Source organism: Benincasa hispida, chromosome 10, assembly GCF_009727055.1.
Source record: "Benincasa hispida cultivar B227 chromosome 10, ASM972705v1, whole genome shotgun sequence".
Classification (NCBI taxonomy): domain Eukaryota; kingdom Viridiplantae; phylum Streptophyta; class Magnoliopsida; order Cucurbitales; family Cucurbitaceae; genus Benincasa; species Benincasa hispida.
Window position 1 is genome coordinate 15,189,026 of NC_052358.1, and position 26,043 is coordinate 15,215,068.

Here is a 26,043-nt window from a genome sequence, read left to right on the forward strand (position 1 = left end):
ATATATTTCAAAGAGTGTTAAATATTGTAATATATATATATATATATTTCAATGAGTGTTAAATATTGTAAAGATTACCTTTCTTCAAGCCCATTTGTGCACAACTCATTATAATTATTACATTACGTAGCAGTTAAATTATAAATTTAATCTACACAAATAAAGAGGTTTTTTTTTTAGTTCAATAATTCAACTAAACACTTTCATAGATTTTTTATTTTTATTTCTTTTTTTAAAAAAATTAGACAAAACTATTTTTTTAGATCCTCAACTTTTCAATGAAAAGTTTTAAATTTTTGTTGACATATCAACATCTCCATTTGTCCACGGTTCAAATCAACACGAGAATTGAGGAGTGAATCGACTTTTCATTATATCATAAAAAACAACAAAATATAACAAAAATTAATATCAATATCCATAAAATATGCCTACTATTTAAAAATAAAAATATAATCATTTTAAAATGGCAAAACTCATACAAGTAAAATATAAATTTAACTATTCTTATGATGTCTTCTAGTATTTATAATTTTTTTAGTAACACCATGTCAACATTTACATTAAAATCGAGACCTCAAAATCAAAAACCTTCTTTTTAATTTTTGTTTTTAAAAGTTGAATAATCAAAGTTTCATTAAACAGTTGAACTTCAAAGCTCAAATGATAATACAAGCTTACTTCAATTGAATTATGATCGTATGAACTATCAATACAAAAATAAAAATGGACTAAATTGTAATATATTATAGGGAGAGGGCCACGTGTGTAAACAAGGAGATTTATGGGGAATGAGGGAAGAATTGAGGAAATACGGCAATCTAGAAGTTTTGACAAATTGACTAGTGAAGAAATGAGTCACTTCCTCGCTATTGTTTGCCCATCCACGTTTCCTTCTTTCTTACCTTAGTTTTTATTATAACTATTTCACTTCTTCTATCTATTCCACACACTTAGGAGTCTTTTTTTAGTCAAATTTCACGACCAAATATTCTACCCATATTTGGTAAACACAATTTATGGCCTTTTCTTTTCATTCCTTCAAAGTTTGGTTTGATTCAACTCATCAATACTACCTAAATAGTTTTCATTGATTCAACTCATTTATACTATGTAAATAGTTTTTATTTATTTATTTTAATAATATGTGGACGATGGATTAGATCTCATACGTTGAGGTTGATAATACACATTCATGTTAATTGAGTTACGTTCTTCAAACTCGTATACACTATGTAAATAGTTTGGAGTATGCTTTAGTGGTTAATATATTATTTGAGTACATAATATTTCGTTAATTTGAACATATTTCACCAATCGATCAAGATATTAAAAGCTTGAAAAAAAAGAACGCATTAATTTTGTGGATATTTTTCTAAATATTTCAAACGATGGATAAATATATCTTTTTATAAAACTGAATACGAAGAAAATAAATAACTTTTATCAAGGGAACTTGTTAGTGAATTGGAAACAACTAACTAAGATGTCTTGGTCCTCTTCCTCAAGTCCTGTCACTATCCCGTGACGCTAGAGGGCGAGCGGGTGATGGGTGGGGCTTTGGGTTGGGTCCAGCGGGATTATGAAGGGAGGCTAAGAGGCATGAGTGTAGGAGTATGATTTGTTGCCCTTAGAGGTATGACTCATAGCTAATAGATTGAAAGTTGTTGCATCTCAAGGTTTCCATTCGTCTGACGGTAATAAGATTGTTGAATGCGGGATTATGCAACAAAGTCATTCACAAAATCACGTGACATACCACTTGGTCTCTCAACGGAATATATGATTCTCTCGTTTGGATCCGTTTACTTGTTGAAATGAATTATAGCCTTTCTAGTTCTTGTTAGCTTGTTTCATGTATTATGCTTTTCTAAAAAATAAATCTTATAACTGTAATTGTCATTTTTTGCATTGGGCCGAAAATGAGCCCATACCTATCTATACACACATACCCAAGCGTGTTCCGTGGCCCAAATATCGAGGTACCTTTAAGCCCATTTTGACCCACGGGCCATGCCCTCGTAATTAAGGCCCACGATCCATTCGCGATCCATAGGCTGGATTATGCGTGATCGTAGTTGTAGGGGCTCCAACTCCATCAAACTTGCGGTTGCCAGCAACTGCTGTATTTTCAGGCAGTGGAAAATTGCTTGATTGGAACCCATGGCATGGATGTTCGTGAGGACTTGAAGGCCATTTCGCTGCTGCTCAATGTAGCATCATCAAATTTCACCGATGAAGCTAAGGGTTTCGCTGCCGAAAGGAATTTCAATGGCTTTTCTCATCTGGGTCGGTCCCAAAATTTGGGGTTGCTGTGAAGATTAATTCGCGGGAATTTAGCTGATGTGAAACGGCAGGAAGAATTGCGAGAAAAAAACCCAAGTTCTTGTTTGGTCCATCCTATAACAATGGAGGAGCATACACTTGTTTGGTTGCCAAGACACCGATGGGAATCCTTTCAGGGTGAAAGTTACAAACAGGCTCTGAATATCCAAACAAAACGACAACAAACCCCAAAAGTAAACGAATTACAGACAAATTTCAGTTGGGTCAACCAGAAAACGATTGAATTTCGAACCCATTTCAGTTTCGACGACTTCGCGAGGAAATTGGAAGTTCTCAGGTCAGTGTAGTCAATATTCCTATACCTAATATTCAAATGGGGCTGGGAAGAAGAAGAAGAAGAAGAATTAGATGTTTTCCTGTTTTCTTTCTTTTTCTTTTTTCCCATTTGATCACGATTTCTAGAAAAAGGGACAGCCTAGTATTTTATATGGTTGCGTATTATCAAATTTATTCCTTCTAACCGATGATTATTAGATTATTTTAAATCCCCAATTACATCATATTTCTACTGTTTATTTGGTTGATATTCAAAGGATCAAACCTTCCCATTCTATGAACCCTATTAAATTTCTATATTCAACAGCTTGAGAGAACAGGAACCATGACTTTTGGGTGGAATTGGTCATATCTTCATGTAATCTAACAGTCTTTGGAATTTCAATAATTTTGCCAACAACCCTTTTAATCTTTCTCTGAAAATTATTGAACCGGTCAACTAACCCATTTGTTCATCTTATGAAGACCGTTCCTTGAGGTCGAGGTTATGGAGTTTGGACCAGGCGAAGAGACTTGTGCTGGGACCAAGCGGACCACGATTCACCAATCTTGGGTGCTGTGGATCTCCACGGTTAGATTTCTTTACTTTCCCTGGGTTCTGAAATGATATTATCATCTTGATTGATATTTTTCCAAGTTTCTGCTGTATCCTTATGAACATATCTCAAAATGTTTTGGTAATAAAAAAGAATAAAAGCAATAATAATTCTTTTTGGTCATAGTCAAATCAAGTTCTTTATCATATTTCAACGCTTTTACTTTTCCCCTCCTCCTATCTATCTATCTATCTACCCAATGGTTTATCTTACATAAGTATAGGTTTGGAGTAAACCTTGTCTTTTTCATTAAGGCAAAACCTGCAAGTTTCTTATTATCTCTTTTATTTAAATGAAATTCGTCTTCTATTTCATCTCCAGGAGCCGCCTCCTTCTGAACCTGCTATATCCTGTGAAACTTCGTTAGCTTCTGAAAGAAAGCCCCACCTTTGTTCTTTTCTTCTTTCTATTGCTATTTAAGGTTTTACAACTGTTCCCTTCTGTTTTTCTTTTCCTCTTTTTGTTCTTAAATTCTGTAATAAATATCAAGGGTGCTTCAACTCATGTCAGCTGCCTCAATTTATTGTGTGTGAGAGTTTCTTTTGGAGGAGCACTGCTTTAACGTTTTTTTTTTCTTCTTTTGAAAAAAAAAAACCTTCATCTGGACATTTTGTTTATGTTTCTTTTTACTGTTTTGTTGAAAAGGGTATTTTCTTTAATATCCGAGTTGTCAAGATTGAACTTTCTGACCGATTTTTCGAAGAACATCGCTGTGGAAATATAGACCCTTTTCTTCGTCAATTCAACTTCTACACAATTCTTCAATTTCTACCTCCCTTAATCGTGATTGTTTGAGTATTGGAGTGGCCCTGATACTTTTCATGTCTGCTTTCCATATTTGAAATTTGAGCAAAGAACAGCGTTTTTGAGTCTTGTTATTTGGTGTTCTATGTCTTGTCTAAACTTCTGAACTGAGGTAATTTGGTTGGGGAACTTCTCACATCATGTTTAGTTCTGTTCATGTAAGATAAAATCTTGGGTAGAATTTGAAGTGGTAGTTTTGTTGCACCTGGACCCTAAAGGATGATAGCAAATAAAAGAGGCTGAGCTTAATTTCCATCTAAGTGTGTAGAGAGCGTGGAAGACTCTTCATCATGTTTAAAATGGAAAAGCACATCCAGCGCCAAGACTCCAATCTGCAGTTTAACAAAAACGTTCCAGGCTGCTTCTGGAGCATATTCAATACTATTGACTACCATGGCTGGCACAACGTTAAAAAGATGCTTCCTTACAGAAAGCATTCAAGAAGTAAGTTTGGAGCATGTGCCGAAAAACTTTAATTTATTGCTTCTAAATTTTGTTCTTAACCTCCAAAGTTTCTGTTGGTATCATTTCCAATGGCTGAATCTTTTATTATCTGATATCTTCCTTCACTGGAGTTTATAAGTCTCTTCTGGTTTCATTTGATTTCTATTATTTCTTTCTTTCTTTTTCAAGTATTTTAAGTTCTAGTTCAAACCTCGTCTGCAGGCAAGGGAGGTTTCAAATCAACTCTGAACAGCCACCACGTTGCTGAAGTGCCAGAACTTATCAATGATGAAAACGAGTCTCTAATGGTAAGGTCATGGTAGCATTATCAGATATAACTATACTTTATTGTGAGATATGATCAGTTAATTATGACTTTATCATATTTAACAGTGTACGGCAGAGAGTTGTCCTATTGACAGAGCATCTAGAGAGGCCCATGTAAACGAAGTGATAACTAATGAGTTGTCAGGGGAAGAAGGCCAAAAATACTGGAAATTGAGTTCCAATTCAAAACGAAGGTTCAGTCGAACACAGTCTATACATCATTTAGAACCTTCGTATCATTCTCCAGTATATAATGGTGAAAAGGATGACAGTCAGAAACCTCCTATGAAATTAGCTGCATCTGGAGTAAGCAGTAATTCTCTGAATGCCATGGATTCTGAGGACTACTTAATCCAGAGACAAATTGCTATCAGATTTACATCTTTGACCGAAAAATCTAATGGAGTAAAGAAAACCTTAGAAACTAACGAGATCATCAGAAACATCTCCAGTCGCTCATATAAGGAAGACACTCACATCCAAGAGATATTTAAGGCAAATAGAAAACTATTTGCAGAATTGTTACAAGGTGCACATAGTACGAACACTCTACAAACCTCGCAAAACAAGAAGTCCCCAGCAAGTCTAGCAAAATCAATGTCCTTTCCTGCTCCCGGTTTAGCACGAAAAGGATACAAAAAGCTTAGCTCACTCCAACACAAGCAGATTGAGTCTTTTCCAAAAGTACAAAAATCTGTTTCTCCCCAACCATCAAAGCTTGTTGAATCTGTATCTCCCAAGAATTTTCATGAAGATATGACGCCTTGTGACTCTGATAGTACATCAAACCATGACATAAGACAACAAACAACCTCTTCTTCTTTGGGATCGAATCGTGGACTAAGGCATGGGGGGTGGAATCAGTTGGTTGTCAAGCGTTTCAATTTTATTAAGCAGAAAATAAAGCACTCATTCAAGGAGAGGAAGAAGGGAAATAACCAGAAAACATCTAAAGGAATATCAACCTTAGATCCCTCTGGACCTGAACTTTCCCTTTACAGAGAAGAGGCACATGAAAGTTTAGGAACTACTACAAACGAAGATGGCTCAGGCACTAGAGGATACAGTGAGATCAGTCATTCTGTGACTGATTATCTCAGTAATGGAGGTCAAACCAAGATAGGTATTGATTCATTAAGTGCTTCTCGGGAAAGATGTCCTCAACTTTCTGTTGGCTCAGGCATTATAGGATACAGTGAGACTGATAGAACTGAGAATGATAATCTCAGTAGTAGAGTTCAAACCAAGACAAGAACTGCTTCATTAAGTGCTTCTCTGGAAAGATATTCTCAACTGTCTGAGTATGGTTTCGATAAAAACAGAGAGGCAAAGGGTTACCACTCACGAAGCTTAAGGCTGATAAGTGAAGAAAAAGTTCCAAATTTAGAGAGGCCTCAAAAACGCTTTGGAAGGAATCTTTCTTCGCCCGATATTGATCTCTTTTGTACATTATTTACTGACCCTCATGTCGTTTCTCGCACAGAAAAACCAAAGAGGGGTTTGGTGCATTCCAGTACAGATAATAATATTCGAACAGATGAGAATTCAACCCATCACACACAAATTTCTGAACCATTGGATAGTGATTCACAGTGTATGATGGAAAGAGGTGAGGACAACATGCATGTTGATTATTCAGGTAGTTTAAACGAGATCACAAATGATGAGGGAATTGCTTGGGCAGACGTGCTCAAGGAAAGAATACCTCACCTAGATATTTTGGATGGTAAACACCATCAAGTATCGGGTAATGAACGCATAGTTGAAGATGCCAGTGAGACTGCTGATCAAGTCAGCGAGCTTTCACACGTCAATCAAGTCTTAGAACTTGGAACTTGTTTCCAAGATGATGAAACTTCCAAGTTCTCTGACTCTCAAGGTAAATATAGGAAGCTATTCATGGTCTTTTTCTTTTTCTTCCAAGTAATGCTATCCTCTTTTATGAAGCTTACATGACAACGTATAGCTTGCCTTAATGTATCAATATTTGCTCTGTTATTACAACTTCCTCTAATGAATTAAACGGATCGATCCCAGAAAAGCATTTTACCTCTTTAGCACGACACTATTTTTATTCTATATCTTTCAAAGATTTACTTCGTAAAAATTTCCAAAATTAATATTAATAATAAATATAAATAAAACTCATGTTTTTGGTTAAACTGTGTCAGGTGCAATACTAAATCCTGGGTGCAGTATAGCAAATGAGCTTGAACCTTCGGATGACCAACATAACGAGGCTGGGACAGAAGCTTTACCAGCTTTTGAAACCATCGTCAATCATGAGATAGTTGATGATGCTGAAAAAATTTCTAACTGTCTCTATCTGCATTCCGAACTTGGTAGAATCAATAATGCAGACTTCAACTATATGAGGCATATTCTTCAGCTCTCCAGCTTTATCGAAAATGGTCACACAATAGACCGACCACTCAATTCTTCGATATTTGAGGGAGAGGAGGCTCACTTCTACAAAAAACTTGAATGCTATTGGGATAAGGTTGACAAAGATTCTGATCACCAGCTTCTGCTCGATTTAGTTAACGAGACATTACATAATGTATATGAAAAATCATTCATTTGTTTCCTCAAGACCTTCTCCTCAAGAAGCCAAATCCGTCCAGTGGCACTTGGGCAGTATCTTCTTGAGGAGGTCCGAGAAAGAGTTTCCTGGTACCTGTGCTTGGGACCAGAACTAGACCAATCTTTAGATGATGTTGTGGGGCGAGATCTAAGAAAAGGTGATGATTGGATGAACCTTCAATCTGAAACAGAGCATATAGCACTTGAGTTGGAGGATTTGATTCTTGATGAGCTTTTAGATGAAGTACTAAATTTATAGGATTTTTCTGGTTAGATCTTGTTGATACTGTATAGTGGCAATCTCCAAATCTGTGTACATAAGTCCTGGTTGCAGAAAGTAAACATTAGAGAATTTAGATACAGTCATAGTTTGTTTTCTTTTTTGATTCCCTCTAAGGAGGGGAGAGAGGGTTAGAATCTGAGAATTTCCAATCTTATGTAATCACATATTTCTATTATCCATACATGTGGCTTATTTGATTCTTCCCTACCTCTATCTTCATTTAATGAATTCTTATCCATGATTTGAGCCTTTATTCTTGGTAGGAAAAGAATCTGAACATAGATAGCCAAACATCCCACACAGGTAGCCTTTGGTTCCATTTTGCAGCAAACTTGGATGAAAGAAAAATGGGAAAATTTTCCCCATGTATTTTTCCATCAACATGTCTTGGGAAAACAACTGCAGAATTTTCCTCATCCTTAACATTCGGCATTTTAGTATAGGTTTTTGTTGCACAAAATTAACCAGCAACGGATGTCAAATGAACGATTCAATCTGAACTTGATATGTATAATTTTGAATATGCATCTTACTGTGCAAATATTGTTTATCTAGTCAAAATAGAAAATGGTTTTAATTATACTTCCAAACTTATATTTAAATATCTCTCTTTTCCCCTTCAGAAGAGAAAAGTTTGTTTTTGTTTACGTAAAAAATATGTACGAGAAAAGAAATAAAAATACGACACATCTCTTTCATTTATGATTTTATTTTTACTAACAATTACCCCAAATTATGCTTCATGTAGTTGCTTAGATTTGTTCACTTGTCCACGCATAGGCAAATACAAACTTTAAATAAATTTAACTGCAAAAACCTTAAAACTTATCTTGAAAACAAATTCACAGAGTTAATTAAATTATAAATGTGCAAAATAAATGTCTCAAATATCAAATTCAGCTTAATTTTGAATTCACTAAATTATAATTAGGATTGATATTGAAACTTCCGCAAATGTAATTTTCATCTTCAAGATCAAGCAATATACTTTCATATAAACTCGAATCAAGGTCAGAGTATCAACTTACATAAGAGAAACCATAAGGATTTAACCAATAAAAAGATGAAAGACATAGCTTATCGTGGGATCAGATAGATAGCAATTGGATGCAATAAAATTATACATTCCAAATCCCATTCAGAACTTAGAAAATGTCAACATACAGCATGCTTGTTTGGAAAGAAATTGTGTTCCCTTCAGCCTCCCGAACAAACTATTCAGTGTTTCATAATTCTTTTCACATTTTGATTTGAAATAACATGATATACACAATGAGAAAGGCACAAGAAAATTCTGGACCTTATAAATGAATGCAATACCACAATAAATTTCAGCCGTGGTTGTGTCTAGAGCCAACCATGGCTGAGTTTATTATTGGTAAATCCACGGCTACCAGAAAGGATCATGATATCCATCTTATCTCCCATCATTATGCCTGCGGTTAAAAAAAAAATACATCCATTCAATCATAGCTAGGGGAAGCAGAAGAAGAAGTGATCATATAATATCACACAATTTAAAAAAATTATCCATCTCAACTACTGTATAATCTAATAATCTAAGCAAAGGACACAGAGAATGGATCCATCAAGTTGTATTATATGGTACTTATTTTTGCTCCATTAAACTATAACATGATTAACCGGGAAAAAAGTTGGAAGATAGTTACTTGGTCTATTCATCCTCATAGCGATGTTTCCTGCTTCTCTTTTCAGAACGCTTCCTTGCCCTGCCCCTTGTGTCATCAGAGCTGCTAGCTTCAGAATCAGTTAACGATGCAGCCTTCCTACTCTTGTGTTTGCGCCTTCCATGGGTTTCCTCAGATGTATCAGAATCTGAGTCATCAGAATATCTATGGCTTCTTCTCCTTCTTTTCTCTTTTCTACTCTTCCTATGATGTCGCCTATGTTTTTCATCCTCATCTGATGAATCGTCTCTCTTCCTGTGCTTCTCCTTTCTCCTCTTCCTTCTGCTGTCATCTGAATCATTAGGATCTCTTCTGCTCCTCCTTTTTGACCTCCCCCTCTTCTTCTCTCTTGAATCTGATCCCGATCTATCATCAACTGAATCATCCTTTCTTTTCAATGACCTTTTCTTACTATTTCTTTTCCCTTCCCTTTCAGCAATAATCCTCTCAATTTCTGAGTCAGCATCTGAATCAGAACTTTCACTCTCTTCCTCCTCACTCTCCTCACTCTCAACTACACCTTTCCCATTTCCTTTACCTCCTTTTAATTTATCTAGTTCTGACATAACATCAGCCTGAATAGCTTCTGGGTCTTTCTCCTTCTCATTCTTCACACTCAAGAAATTCCTGCACTGAAAACTAAGGTGCCCAACACGTCCACATCTCTTGCAAGCACCACGAACCTCATTGGCATTAGAACCAGTTATGCGAGCAAGTGCAAGAAGACCCTGAAAGCTAGCATATGCATTCTCTGCATCTGGCTCAGTGCTAGTTGTGTTTTGTTGTGCAGAATTCTTGTTATCATCCTTGTTTGGTGCATATGGGTCATATCCAATTGCACTTTGCCATATACCATGTGTCTGTAGGGCAGCACTACTGTGTACCCTATTGTTCGCAGGCATGCGAACTCTTCCGGCTGTGGCTGGCATCTTGAGGCTTAAGGATCAAACACTTGAGAAAAGAAAACTACTGAGAGGTATAAGGCCTGAAAGGGAGGGGAAAAAAAAATTACTAAACTCAAGTGCAACAATTTATTTACACAAACTAAAATTCTAGCAAACTAAAGCTTCCGACTAAATTCTAAAGTAGCCAATATAAAAGAAATTCAAACAAAGGAAAACATTCAGTTTTTTTAGGTCTCAAAGAACAACTCAAACTATACAACAAGTATAATAACACCAACACTAAACTCCAACTAGACCGAGAAGACAATAATAAAAATGATCGAACTGCAAAAAACTAAAACCTAACTAAGAAAACCAACAAGCTATAGATCTCTCGTTCATACACCTCGCCAACAAAAGAACAATGAGATTATTCAGAAACTAAAAACCTAGATCAGAAAACAAAAAATTACATAGAAAATTAACCCCAAGACAGAACCAAATTCCATAACCCTACATATCAATCATAACAGAACCAAGATCCTTCTGAATCTCAACTCTCAAGAACCAAAGTAAAGGAGAAACCGAAGATCAGAACTTGGAAAAAAAAAAAAGAAAAACCCCAAAATGAGATCATACAACGAAGCCATACGCACATTATAAAAGTTACAGGTTCAAGCCAACTTGAGATCATACAACGAAGCCATACGGCCAAGATGAACTTGCAAACATAGAATCCTCTTCTGAATATTTCTCTAAGTTTCCTTTTTTCTCTTGCAATTTCCCTCTAAATTACCACAACAGTACAACTTATTGCTAAAGTTCCATAATCAAAATTTCGCGATGATCTTGGACCAATAAAGTAAAACCATTTCTAGATTATTTGTCTATGTTTCTTTTTTCCCTTTTCCCCTAATTTCAACGACAAGAGCTTAATCTAGACTTACTCTATTCCTTTCTATTGAGAACAATCGTCCAAAGAATACAACGAAAAAATGCCCTTAATTACACAAAATAGCAGTACTCGAAGAATTACCTGTAGTTTGAAGACGGAACAAAATCCCCAATTATGCCCTAGTTCCAATTCGAGATCTTGATGTTTAGTACGACACCGTGATTAGATAAAATCGACACCGAACGCAAATACAAGCCTAGGATTCCGGCGTGCGGTGGCCGCCGGAGAAAGAAAGAGACGAAGAAGAACCTTCCGATTGGACAAACGAGGGGATTCTGTGAGTTTTGGCGCTGGTAGTTTCGAGAGAGAGAGAGATGGAAAGTTTTGATTACTACCCTAATGAAAAAAAACCTTCCTTCTCTTTTTTTTTCCCGTAATTTATTAACTTTTTTTTTTTTAAAAAAAAGAAAGTCAAATGCAACAATTAATAAATATTTTTCGTTTGCCTAATGTTGCTCCGATTGGCTTCAGCGACAAGTTTCTAAGTGGGCTGGGCTTGGATAAATGATAGCCCAAATAGGCACAAACGAGCTGGGCTTAAAGGCGAGTTTTGGGCTTAATGGGCTGGGCTGCGGGGCAAGCGTATCACGCGTGTATGCGTGTGCATATATATAAATAGTATTTCTTGTTATTTGGTCCTCACATTTTGAAATTATCTTCGATATCGGGATCTTTAACTTTGTTGTCGTCGTACACTCTTAGCTCCCAGAAATCCGAGGAAAAATGGGCAGAAAATTCTTCGTCGGCGGCAACTGGAAATGTGTATGCTTTCCGTTTTCTATAATCTCCTTGATCTCCCTCTGTTTGTTTATACTCTCAACTTTTGGTCGTTCGTTTCATTTTTTCATCAGAACGATTATCAGAAAACCAAACCTGTTGCACGTATTGATCTTCCCATTTGTTGGATTTGATCAATACTCATGGGTTTTGGAGCGATAGAATTTTATAGACGAAATCCATGTATTACTTATGTTATCCCGTAACTTTTCCGATCCGTGTGTGTTGCTTGTTGTTGATTTTTTTATTCTCTGGTCGGTTGAATTGTTATAGAAGTCTAGATTTGGAAATGGAGGTTCAGGTTACTAGTTTGTGTTTGAATGAATGAATATTTTTGTTGATTGAATAATAATTCTACAGAACGGAACAACCGAGGAGGTGAAGAAAATCGTCAACACGTTGAATGAAGCACAAGTTCCTTCGGGAGATGTCGGTATGTTTTGAGATCCCGATCACTGAACAAACTCCGCAATCAATAAATTAATAGTGAATCATTATGATGCTTGAACTAATTGAGAGGTGGTCTGCGCTTGTTATATCTTCTCTACAGATGTTGTTGTGAGTCCACCTTTCGTGTTTCTTCCCCTGGTTCAGAGTTCGTTGCGATCTGATTTTCATGTTGCTGCTCAGAACTGTTGGGTTCGTAAGGGTGGTGCTTTTACTGGAGAAGTCAGGTAGGATTTAATAGATCATTGAATCTTCTTGCATTTAAAGGTTCTGTAGTTGTAGTTTCCTCAATTAGTTTCTTGTGATTTTGTTCTTTGTCCGAAATTTGAAGTTAGTTTAATAGATACCATCTGGTGCTGACACTCTCCACTGAAGTGTTGCTTCTTTACTTGCTTGAAATACTGTGGGATATATGATTGACTTGAAATCTTGAAATTGTTATCTTTTTCAACAGTGCTGAGATGCTCGTCAATTTGGGAATTCCATGGGTGATTATTGGCCATTCTGAAAGAAGACTTCTTTTGAACGAGTCGAGTGAGGTAACCATTACATGAATGAAATTTGGCAAATTATGTGCACATATTTGTTAACTGCATCAATTGTTTTGATTTCAAACTCTGTTGGGACATATTTGTGAATGCAGTTTATTGGAGATAAAGTTGCATATGCCCTTTCTCAAGGACTTAAAGTTATTGCTTGTGTTGGAGAGACTCTTGAGCAACGAGAATCAGGATCAACATTTGATGTTGTTTCTGCACAAACTAAAGCAATTGCAGGTACTCTCTCATGCTGATAGTAAGAAATCCATTTTACCCTTACTCAACTTATTGGCATTGCATGCTTACAATCTCTTGATGTTATTTTCTTGGTTATCCCTATAGTATATTCAATAATTTTCTTTTCCTTGGCCTTTAACGAACATTATTTTTTTATGCTTACACGTATGTCAGTCATACTTTTCTTATTTAGTTTTTGTGTGAAATTGATGAACCTTCTGTCACATGACACAGATAAAATCTCCAACTGGGACAATGTTGTTTTGGCGTATGAGCCAGTTTGGGCAATTGGAACTGGAAAAGTTGCAACCCCTGCTCAGGCTCAGGAAGTAAGATTTGTTCTTGGAGATTTTTGGATTTCACATGAATACAGGAAAATTAACAAAAACATTGTGGTTCTTTTTAAAGGTCCATGCTGAATTGAGGAAATGGCTTCACAATAATGTTAGTGCTGAAGTTGCTGGATCTGTTAGAATTATATATGGAGGTAACCTCTTTGCTTGTATGAAAAATATTGATACATATGCTCTATTACATTCTTTCCTATCTACATCGCTGTGGTGTGGAAAGCATTAATACAAACATTACACAATGGCCATAAGCATTTTCAGTACATTTTTAGTGTTGTCTATTTGTACTTGAGCTTTGAAATATTCAGAATGCTACCCAAAAGCCATTAGAGGGGAATTTGTTTAAGGACCAAATAAAATCTCATACATTAGAGCAGAACTGCTTCATATGTGTGAGTTGTGTCGTGTAAATGTATGATACAATAGACGAGCTTTTCGTGTTCTGTGATTGGCGCTTGTCGACTTAATCAAAGTTGTTTGCATTTATAGGTTCTGTGAATGGCGCAAACTGCAAAGAATTGGCAGGACAACATGATTTGGATGGATTTTTGGTCGGTGGAGCTTCGCTAAAGGTAGACTACCTATAAAACTTTTGTGAATTTTACTTTTTTTGTTTTCATCGTTTAGTTGCTGACTTATCTCATTATATCTGAACACTAGCCGGAGTTCGTGGACATTATCAAGTCTGCATTGTGAAGAGAACCGCGCAAATGTCTTGACGAGAGCGAGACATAAATGATGGTTCTTTTGTTTTGTTAAACTAATTTGAGGTACTCACTAGTTATGTTAGAGAAGCCTTGTTTGCTCGAGGAATTTGAAATTCTTGTTTGGAGATTGATTTCTTTTCATGCTCTTGAAATAAGGAATTTTGTTGTGGATACTGAGAACACATGAATGATAAATCCACAATTTGGAAACAGTTTTTGGATCTATATACTCCAAAGTACTCAGATTCTTGAGATTATTTCTTTTTCTTCTCACATTTATTTGCAATGTCAAGCAACCCACCTCAGGCAGGGACAGGTGAGAAATGAATGTAAAAGGTAGTAGGAACAAATTAATAACATTTTTCTATCGTTTCTTATTCCTTACCTCTAATTTCTTTAAGATACTAGGAACAAATTAATAACATTTTTCTATCGTTTCTTATTCCTTACCTCTAATTTCTTTAAGAAACTTCTGGTTTCATGCTTTTCAATTTTATAATTCCTACACTTGTGTAATGGATCTTTTTAGATCGAAGAGAATTCAAATTGAGTTCATATGGTTTCTTATTAGATTTTAGTTTCTATTAGATTTATGATTTATAAGGGTTTTATCAAACTATAGAGATTATTTATGAGGTACTACTAAATATAGAATTAAATTTTAGCTTTTAGTCAACAAGAGTTCAGTCCGATAGTAATTGACATGATATTTTTCTTTGGAGGTTGGAAGTTTAAATCTTCATCATTCTCATAGTATACCCATAGTTGTATTAAAATTATAGAGATTGAATCTTACTCTTCAAACTATAGAGATCAAAATTGTAATTTAACTAAATAAAAAGAACGTGCTATTGTTTCCCTTTGTTTTTTTTTTTTTTTGGAAAAAAAAATTAGAAAAAAGTGAACCAAGTTACTAGAATGATCCAAAACGGGGTTTTAATTTACCATATTTGTCTTGCGTTTCGACATAATCTTGGTACCCTTAAAACAACAATAGAGACATGAGACATGTTTGCTTCAGTAACGATTACGTAAGGAAATTGAACAATTAAATTAATTTCCCTATCACATTTATCCAAGTGAGACCGACATTAAGGGCTAACGAATTAATTTGCTCTAATTCAGATACATCAATCATTCAAATCTATAAATTTTTTTCCTAACAAGAATTACCTCACACATGCAATAATTGAATTTATGCTTTCAAATTTATATATATACTACGATTCATTAGTTATGTGGAACTTATCGAGGTTGTTGCTCTTTTGGACAACATCATTATAAATGTAAAAACTTAAAATTTTGCCATTCAGATGGAGACAAATCTTTTGATTTAGTGGACTCTACTTAAATGTCAAGACCATTTCCGTAACAAAGAGTCTCTTGCTATGAAGCACAAATATTTCATGTGAGACAAAGAATAGAAATTTTTTTTAAGAAAAAAGACAAGTAACTCATCTAATCTTTCCAATATAAAATTAAGTAATCTATTTAAAAAGTTCACTACTTGAGTCTAAAACTAAAAGAAAAATAAATAAATAACGGACCAAACCATAGACTAGAATCATCTAATCTCCATCTTCACATTGAGTCCCCACAAAGTCCACCAAAATATAAACTATTTGGATGTCTTCAATAATAAGTTATTCGTTTATTTTCATATTTCTCTCTCTAATCTTCTTCTCCTTCTTCTTTGGAATATGAGTTACTTTTCTATTGCATTTTATTAACTATTGTACTTCAACATCTTAGATTTTTTTTTTAATATTATATTTCAGTGTTTGTATTCTGTTTTGTGTTATTGTTATTAACTTGTGTGCTAAATTTATCTATATCCTAGATTTTTTTAAAAGAAAAAAATGTATTTTCAACATATCAGTATCCTCGTTTTTTAGAAATATATATATTAAAAAATATATAAAAAAGTGACGTATCTTTAGACGTATCCGTATCTTAGTTTTTTAGAAATTGACGAATCGTCGTATCCGATCGTATCTGTATCGTATAGTCGTATCTATATCTGTGCTTCATAGGTCTATGTATAGATTGAAGATTCTTTCTATAAGTTGATCTTGATGTGTCTTGTGGCATGTCTTATCATCTCTTTTAATTTTGGCTTTATTTTAATGCTTTCTTAAAATTAATCAACATATATAAGAGTCAACATGAACATACACGTCACATATTCTCATTACAAATGACATCTGTTGGATCAGACTATCTTGGTCTTCGGGTAATGGAAAATACTAAAAAGGAAAAAATAAAAAGAAAAAAAATGGAAAGGAAAAAAGAAAAGACATAAAGGTGATATAGTGAGTGTGGGACTAATGCATTATACAGTATAGCCATTATTGTAAAAGTATTACACTATAAGAAAAAAAGGTTTATGTCGATGCTAATTTGATGCTTTTAGCGTCGACATAGAGTCGATGTTAAAGCTTGCATTGGTATATAGGGACTATCCTGACGTCATAAGAGTAAGGCGTCGGGATAAAGAACCTATTCCTACGCCAAAACAAAGGCATCGGGATAAAGGGTCTATCTCTATATTGAAATAATAGTGTCAGAAAAGACCCAATTATTAAGCCTTAATGTTGGCTTTTGGCTCTTAATCTCAAATTACTTAATTTTAATTAATTCACTCATTAATGTTTTGATGACAACAAACATTCTTTTATTCATTAACAAATTGAGTATTTTGAAGTATCTATCGTGTAGAGCTTGAAACAACGGTCCCAACACAATTTGAATCACTCAAATCGGAGTTTAAACAGAGAAGATATAACCGAAATAAGCTGAACAGAAAAATACGTGATGCACTGACATAACGGTCAAGTTCATCGAATTTGACTCGATTAGAGGATAACAAGTGGAGCATTTGAAAAGTGACACATGGTGGGTTTTGGTTGGATTAAAAAAAGTGGATTTTGGACTTTGGTTTGGTTTTAATTTGAAAAAAAATGTCGTGACATGTGGAGAGTATGAGATGAATACATGAAGTAAAAGGTGACATTGTAGGATATGTGGATGTTTATATGTTTGACACATAGCATTGTGGGAAATGATGAATGTATAAGATTGAAAATTATGTAAATGATGAATACGTGGGAAATGGTGAAGTTAAGTTTTAGAAAATTATGTAAATGGTGAATATGTGGGGCATGATGAAGTTATGTTTTTTGGAAAATCTAAATATAATAAATAAATATTGATTTTCTAAACATATAAAGTAGATGTTGAAAATATAAAATTTGCTAAGAATTTACTTGAATTTTGTAATTAGGAATTGGAATCAATAAGGTGGTACGTGGAGATATGAAGAACTTTTATTAAAATTTTTGTCAGAATACAAGTTCTTTTTTCTCTCAAAGAAAAACACTCAAAAGATTGGAAAAAGCCTCTACCTCTCGGTCCATACTAAGCTCTCTTTATATATAGATGGGAAGCTTTTCATTCATTACTTTAATAGGACACGTTATAATTTACAATGACACGTTATTCTTTACATCGTGGGTTGTAGGACACGTTATACAAAAGATGACACTTAAAGCCTAAAATTACACCTGTACGATACATTACACTTTAAAATTTAAAAATGATATACGTATAACACTTTGTCTTTATTTCCAATTTGAAAGCTTTGTCTTCTACTGATTTGGATTGGTGGATTGGGTTTTAGTATAAATGTGATGCATAAAAATTGCAAATTTGTTTTCATCTACTTTTTCTTGAAGGTTGGATGTATTTTTTTCTTGGTTGGTAGTGGATTGAGACGAAATTTATTGAAGGATAACATTGAGTTCTTCTTCATTTGGTACTTGTGCCATTGCAACCATTAGTTTTGATTTTTGAGTAAAAAATTGTTGACATTTTTGTAGGTTTGACTTCATGTTATGGGGATAGAAGGAAAGCTATTTTTCTACCATATTTTTTGAAGCAACAACGATGTTGAATTTGTCCCACCACTTGATTCTGTATATTCAAAAAAGACGGGAGATTCCATTTGATTTTATGTTTGAGTAATTCTAGCAAAAGATCCATGCCAGATGAAAATAATTTGAAAAACGTAAAGTTAAGTCAAAAGAATTTGAGAAAATATTATTTGAAAAGTATTTAAGACTTTCAAGAATTTGGTATAGTAGGATAGCCTAATTAAGACCAAATATATCCCACCAATCATTAAACCATAATGAAAAATTTTGAATACATATTTTGCCAAACATTATGAACCAGGAATGATTAAAATTGGTTAACCAAAACATATTGTACCAAGCATTTGATAATCAATGTATGAATAAGTTTGTGGAAGAAATTGATGAGAAAATCTTTTTTCAGTATAAATACTTTGATTCCATTTGGTTGGAGTTAGAACACGAAAAATCCTAACTTTTGAAAAGGAAATTCTATTGGGGTCATCTTTGTTTATATTATGAGTGATTTCAATTGAGTCGGTATCAACTGTTGGGGTTGATGCCCTAAAGTCTCGTGTCTTGTACTTTGTAAACAGTTTGTACGAACGCTTGTGTTGTTAATATATGATATTTACTTCACATCTTGTATTTTGCTCATTTACTTGTTTTATTTGCTTTACCACAAACCAATAAATATAAAATCTCTGGTTATCTGTATGTGACTCAAGCATATATGTGGTGACATACAAGTGGATCATGTCTTGAGTGATAACAAAAAACGGTCTGTAGTATATGGATAAAGGAGGGAAACCTTATCCTGGTAACGCTACGGACGCGGCCCGCTTTGTGGAATGGTCACAAGTGTTGTGATTTGTCACAGATGGTCTGATCCTGATCATTCGTGTTGGGGACATACGAGCGGGGGCATCCTATACAAAGAGTTTGTATAAGACCTGACCACGAAATGTTAACATCTCGTTATATAATACCGTTTAAGATAGAGACTTCACTTCACTAGGATGACCATAGGTAACATGACCTCAATCCTGAGTGAGTTGGGAACTCCTACCATTGAGAGCGGTTCTTTGATTTGTATGGGTGCGAGTGGCCAGGTCGCCGATTCAAACCTACCATTTTGGGGATTCGTCTGATTTGGGAGTTGGGAACTCAGCTACACAAGATGGAATTCACTCCTTCCCCGAGGTAGGGGTAAGTAGATAGATGACTATCTTAAGGGCTGATTCCAGGGCTTGAACGATGTGGCACTACACACCTTCTCCTGGCCCGAGATGTGTTCACACATAGTTGGACTATGTTGTATTGTTCATTAGAGGAATTAGTGGTACTTAAGAAGTGAGATGTAACTACATGGGCAAAACGGTAAATTGGCCCAGCTGTACTTATGAGCATCTGTGAAGGGTTATCGTACTCATGATATGTTATATACGATGGATACAGAAATATATCTGTGGTAAGAAAAGTTCAGCTATTGGTCTTTAGTGGAATGCCTGACAGTTAACGGATGGTGGATCTCGTGGCTAAAGAGTTTAGTCAGCTATTCACGTACTGGAGCTTCGAGCCATAGGTCCATTAGGTCTTCTGGGTAGCTTGGATAAAGTCGAGAACTAGTATTTGGGTTAATTTGACATGTTCAAATTAACAAGAGGAAGTTCAATTGTATATGATATAATTGGCTAAATGTATGAGATATATTATTTTGGAGGAAATTAGATATAAATATGATTTATATCAAGTAGAGGAGAAAATACTATAGTAGATATGTGATATCAAACTATAGAATATAAATATAATATGATTATATTTATTAATTATATGATAATTAATCATTTTTTCACGTTCGGATGTGGGTAAGTGGGGAACGTCGGTTATGGTAACCGATGGGTTAAAATGAAAATGGTTTTCATTTTTGAATCATTCATTCGCTTGTCGGGTCAGATCGCCCAAAAGAATTAGTGAAGCACGCGTTGGTAATTCAAAACGATCGCTTGAGAGCCTATATGATAGTGTTCTCCGCCTAAACGATCGTATACCTCGCGCCTAATCGATCGCACACTGTCGCCTAGACAATTAGATAGCTTCTCTAAACGATTGTATAGTGTGCCGATTTAGTTAAACGATCGTATACCTTTTCTTAAACGATCGTTCAGCAAATCTTACACGATTGTATAGCTTCTCTATGCGATAAGCACTTCTGCTATACGATAGTGTTGCTTTCTCTCCCACTTGCTTATCGCCTACACGACTTATTTTTACTCCGTCCTCTACCAAATTCACCAAAGCCCACCCTTTGGGTTTTCACTCTGAGAATACCCAGGGCTCATTAGTGGTGGTGTCATCCCTGTTGTGGTCTTGAGTTCGCGTTGATCGTGCTACTGCAGTCGACGTTCCAGCCGGGCGTTGGTAGATTGCGTGAAGGGTTTCCGCTGCGTTGGAGTTTTGAAGTTTGAAGATAGTCTTCAACTGGTATGGAACTCTTTCCCTTATGATTTTGTTGTTCATAGCATGCAGTTAATTAGAGTTTATTTGCATAACTGTATGTGTTGAATGTATAATGTTATATTTCGGTCACAGTGAGATCAGAGTGATCCGAACGCGCTCATGGAACTCATCGATATGAGATTCTTTATCAACAAGAATAAATTCATAGAATAAGCAAGTTTTTTGTGAATGATTTGGAATAAAATGGAAATTTGATGGAAATATTTTTTTGGATTGTTTAAAGAATAAAGTTACCTAAGAATCTCGGCTCAAGAGTTGTAATATATAAAGTTTGGGTTTTATTATGGTAAGAGGTAGATGAAGATGGTCGATAATTAAAGATTTTACTTGAGGGTATAACTTCTTAATTTTGAGAGTTTGAGTTTGTAATGACTTGGACGTAAGTGGTTGGAGGAGTGGATGACTTCTTAGTTTTGATAGGAGAAGAGTTGATTGTCAAGGTACAAGGCCTTGAAAGGATGGATGATCCCAAATTTTGAAATTTATTTGATAATGGTATTGTTTGAGGATATTTCCTTTTTGATCCTCCATTTCTTGTGATGATTCTTTTTTGAAAAATTGAAAAACTTGGGAGTACAAGGTTTTGGTTTGTAGAGGTGTTGATTGTTGTTGTTTTTTTTATCACGATCATTCTTTTCTTCTTTCTTGCAAGTAGAATTCATTTTTTTTATTTTATTTCTCTTTTTCACTCTTTCCTCGAAGAAATTCTCTCGTGAGCTAATAGTTTGTACTTCCTTTTATAGCTTCCATTTTGAAGTCAAAACAAGAAAGTATTACTTGCCATCTGGCAAAATTTTGTCGAGAAACTAGATTTTTAACATCTTTTTGTAAAACATCTGTAATTGTTTTGCAATCAACACGTATTAAAAAGATTTTGTTGATTAAATCACTTTGGAATTTGTTTGTACATAAAACAATTGATAAAATTTCCTTTTTTATGGTTGAATAATTTTTTGAGATTCTGGTCAGATATCCGAATGATATCTAACTAGTTGTTCTTGACCATTGATGGACTGATTGAGAAGGCCACCATATCCTATATTTAATGCATCTGTTTCTACAATGAGTGATGCATGTGGCTAGATGATGGATAAATATGGAAGACTCTTGACTAGACATTTGATAGTTTTAATGATGCATGTATGTTGATGAGTCCACGGAGGGAGAGTTTTCTGTCTCAAATTTGGAATAAAGTTTGATATATAATTTAAACAACCTAAAAATCTTTGTAATTTATTTTTGTTGGTGATTTCATCTGAAAATTTGTTAACAAATTCTATTGATCTTTGGATGAGTTTTATTTTTTCTTGAAAAATATCATATTCTAAAAACCTTATTATTATTTTTTTAATGAAATAGTTCTATTTTATGTAGAAAAACAACTAAATCATTTGTTTAATTATTTTGTAAAATATTTTTAAATGTTTAAAATGTTGTTCTATAGATTGTAAAAAGATTAAACTATCATCAATATAAACAATTATGAATTCTTGATATGGGTTAATAATATCATTCATAATATTTTGAAATTCAGAAGGGGCATTTTTTAGTCTGAATGACATTACATTTTATTCATATTGTCCAAATGGATCATTGCATGTACATGTTTATATATTTGATTATCACTGTTGGAACAATCAATATTAGAAAGAAAAATTCCTCTCAGGATTATCGAAATTATTTGTTGAAAAGGTATGTCAAACAATAAGACAAACTTATCAAGGTACCATTCCTTTTGATAATCTAACCCGCGACGAACTAATTAACTGTATCAACACAAGAAGGATTAGTCTTATGTACATACCTTAAATTAAAAGGCAAAAATGAAAAAACGAAGTTCATAAGTAAAAGTAGGAACTTGGATCCTTTTGTGCTCAATATCGTTACGAGAAAATACAGGCTCCATCAACAAAAAAACGTTCCAAGAAATTTAGAAATTTTTTTTATAGAAAACCCTATAGAACCCAATGATATTTTCAAAATAACCAAAACAAGCAAAATTATAAATCAAAACCAAAAAATGATTTAAAAAATTATAAAACTACTAAGAAAAGAAAAGAAATTACTTTTTATAAATGTAGGCAAAAAGAATATATAGCTCATAACTGTCCTATGAAAGGGAAAATTGATAACTTATAAATAAAAAAATATTTAAAAATTCAACTATTAAATTCATTAAAACTTCAGACCCTTCCTCTTCATCAGAAAGAATCCCCTTATGACCAATTTTTTGAAATCCAAGAAAATACTGATAATTCTAACTCTGAAACATCATTATCCTTTATTGATAATCAAATAGAAAGATGTACATGCATTAAAACCATAAATGTCATTTCAAGTGACCAAGAAATTTTTTTTGAAGTCATTAGTCAAATTGAAGATCCAGAAATTAAAAAAGAATATTTTCAAAAACTTAAAGACCTTATTATAGAAGAACCCAAACAACAAAATTTTCAACATTACAATTTAAAGATATATTTTCTCGCTTCGAACCTAAAACAAAACCAATAACTATTCTCGACCTTCAAAGAGAAATAAATACATTAAAAGAAGAAATATCTAACATTAAAAAAAGAGAATTCTCAAATTAAATTTGAACTCTTATCACTTCAATCTTATCAAATAATTGATCAACCTTCTGAAAATCCTGAAAAACATTGAAATTGATAACAAAGCCCATGAAACTTCTATGAATCTATTGTCAGTCTCATCAATAAAGTTCAATACAAAAGTGGTACTCTATTATTAATCTTGTCATAAATAAGGAATACCATTTATAATTTAACTTATAAGGTTTTAATCAACTTAGAAGTTGATCAAAACGGTATACGAAAAGGTTTAATACCTACCAAATACTTTGAAAAAAACCTCATAAAAATTACATGGTGCCAATGGTCAAAGATTAAAAATTCGCTAAACTCTTAAATACACATATTTGCAATCAAGGATATTGTTTTAAAAATACCTTTATATTAGTTAAGGACTTAAATGAAGAAATAATATTAGGAACTTCATTCCTATCCCAACTTTATCCATTATCGGTAAATGAGAAAGGAATAATCTCAAAGATTTTAGATCAAAATATTATCTTTAAATTTGTAAATTTCATATCTACTAAAACAATACATTCTATTCAATTTTCTTCAATATTTAAAATTGTTAATTCTATTAAAAGAAAGACACAACAAATACAATTTCTAAAAGAAGAACTAAATCATAAAAGAAATGAAAAATAACTAGATGATCCTTATATTAAAAAACAAATTGATCAATTCAAGGAATTAATTGAAAAAGAAACATGTCCTTCTATTCCTAATGCATTATGGGAAAGAAAGCAACACATTGTTAGCCTACCATATATTCAAAGTTTTCGTGAATAAAAAATTCCTACCAAAGAAAGACCTATACAGATGAATGTTGAACTATTAAAACACTGTTATAAAGAAATTCAAGAACTTTTAACAAAGGGACTCATACGACCTAGTAAATCACCCTGGAGCTGTGCAACTTTTTATGTTAATAATCAAGCAGAAATTGAAGGGAAATTTGTACGGACGACCCAATTTTTGGGTCCAAAATGTCAAATGACCCATTTTTAAAAAATAATGTAAATTGACCCTTTGCTGATCGCCATACCAAATTACGTAAATTGCCCATACACCAGCCACACAAGGTAAATCTCGCTCTCGTCTGATTAAACGCTCTCGCTCTCGCTTGAAATTCTCAGTTTGATGTGATTGCTCATCAGTGTACGAATGATTTGACAGTTTTCACGACGGAAGCCTTAAATCAAATCAATAATACCTAAACACAATACAATGATGATTTCTTTAAACTCTAAACTCCATTTCAAAGGTGATTACTTCTCTGGTTTTCGACGGTGTTTTGTTGAACGGAGATTTTTCGAACGGGAATTTCCAAGACGAGGCTTTTTCATAACGGAACAACTTTTTCAGAAAGATGTTTCATTATTTTGAGTCTGTTTAATTATTTTTGCTGTGTTATTTCTGGAAATGTAGCATTACGAAATTTTGTATTGGGAGAGAGTAAGAAAGAGGAAGAGTGAGAGAGAGAGCGAGAGTAAGAGAAAGCGAGATTTTGAGAGAGAGCGAGATTGAGAGAGAGAGATTTTGAGAGAGAGCAAGATTAAGAGAGAGAGTGATATTGAGAGCGAGAGTACACTTCAATTGCTTGTACAACTTAATGACAAATGTTCTCTTGCTTTGTAGGATGACAGAAAAGTGTCTACTTATTCGAAATGGAGGTGATTGGGATGAGAATGAAAGTTCATATATTGGGGGACAGTTGAAAAGAATCATTGTGCCTCATATATTGAAGTATGAAGAACTTAAATCTCGCATTTACAGGGTTACAAATGTCAGTTCTTCAGAGTTTGATCTTATACTGAAAGTTAAATATAAGCTTGAATTTGAAGCCCTTCCACAATGCATAAGGAATGATGATGATGTTTACTTCCTTCTTTTGCGAGAAGAGCTTAGTAGACTTTAGATATTTGTAATGTTAAAATCTAATCAAGACGAAAATATTGGAATGGGGTTTGGAAATGTGAGTTATGATGATACGGCTGTGGATAGACAATACGAGGAATCATATCAGTTTCGTCGGGAAGAGAATGATATTATATTGTCTACTAACACTGTACCATCAACATTCGATTATATGGATTGTGGTCCTTCAGTGGATGTGAATGAGCAACCAACAGGATTGAATGAAATGGATCGTGATCATGGAGATGTGCGTCGTTCTACAGCAGCTTCAGTGGTTCCACCATCTGTGTCAAGTCATAGGACATAGTTAATTATGCCTAGCACCTCTTCATTTGGGACAGAGAACGTTGAAGTTGGTCAACTATTTTTGAGCAAAAAGAACTTGAAAATGAGATTATCTATTCTGTCCATCAACAAAAATTTTGAATTTAAGGTAAGAAAATTAACCAAATCTCTGTTCACTATCAAATATATTAGGGAGACATGTAAGTGGAGCCTTCATGCAGTCAAAATGGAAGGGTCTGATATATTCAAGATCACAAAGTACTGCAGTTCGCACACATGTACTCATACTCCATGCTACATACTTATGGAGAAGCGTTACAAATAAATAATCTGAGTACAGTATTTGAGATCGAACTTGAAGATGAGGTGCATTTCAAGTATATATTTATGGCATTAGGTCCTTGTATTAGAGGTTTCGCAAGTTATCGGCCTTGTATTATTGTTGATGGGTCACACTTGAAAGGAAAATGCAAAGGCACCATGTTGGTTGTGGTTTCTATGGACGGGAACAATCAATTATACCCACTAGCATATGCAATAGTGGACTATGAAACTGATCGATCATGGAAATGTTTT

At 34.1% G+C, this 26,043-nt stretch overlaps 3 protein-coding genes across 12 annotated transcripts; 2 read left to right on the forward strand and 1 right to left on the reverse strand.

Annotated features, from left to right (window-relative positions):
* Positions 1-2,101: 2,101 nt before the first annotated feature.
* On the forward strand, positions 2,102-7,866 carry LOC120089436. 10 transcript variants are annotated; one of them, XM_039046902.1, is made up of 7 exons: positions 2,102-2,623; positions 3,088-3,193; positions 3,540-3,639; positions 4,284-4,466; positions 4,689-4,774; positions 4,860-6,672; positions 6,965-7,866. In XM_039046902.1, exons 4-7 carry the CDS (start codon positions 4,313-4,315, stop codon positions 7,633-7,635), a joined length of 2,724 nt encoding a protein of 907 aa, XP_038902830.1. In that variant the 5' UTR covers positions 2,102-2,623; positions 3,088-3,193; positions 3,540-3,639; positions 4,284-4,312; the 3' UTR covers positions 7,636-7,866. The 10 variants fall into 10 exon arrangements, with proteins under 10 accessions (XP_038902830.1, XP_038902834.1, XP_038902824.1 ...); XM_039046906.1 differs by having other exon boundaries at positions 4,291-4,466; XM_039046896.1 differs by having other exon boundaries at positions 3,540-4,466.
* An 870-nt stretch (positions 7,867-8,736) lies between these two features.
* Positions 8,737-11,550, reverse strand: LOC120089437 (CAX-interacting protein 4). Its single transcript, XM_039046907.1, has 3 exons — positions 11,268-11,550; positions 9,330-10,332; positions 8,737-9,095 (listed from the first exon to the last, which is right to left on the reverse strand). The coding sequence occupies exon 2, from the start codon at positions 10,274-10,276 to the stop codon at positions 9,335-9,337; it is 942 nt and encodes a 313-aa protein (XP_038902835.1). The 5' UTR covers positions 10,277-10,332; positions 11,268-11,550; the 3' UTR covers positions 8,737-9,095; positions 9,330-9,334.
* Positions 11,551-11,820: 270 nt separating this feature from the next.
* On the forward strand, positions 11,821-14,500 carry LOC120087832 (triosephosphate isomerase, cytosolic-like). Its single transcript, XM_039044762.1, has 9 exons — positions 11,821-11,948; positions 12,324-12,396; positions 12,514-12,637; positions 12,865-12,949; positions 13,054-13,186; positions 13,421-13,515; positions 13,595-13,673; positions 14,026-14,108; positions 14,197-14,500. Exons 1-9 carry the CDS (start codon positions 11,910-11,912, stop codon positions 14,230-14,232), a joined length of 747 nt encoding a protein of 248 aa, XP_038900690.1. The 5' UTR covers positions 11,821-11,909; the 3' UTR covers positions 14,233-14,500.
* Positions 14,501-26,043: the final 11,543 nt, after the last annotated feature.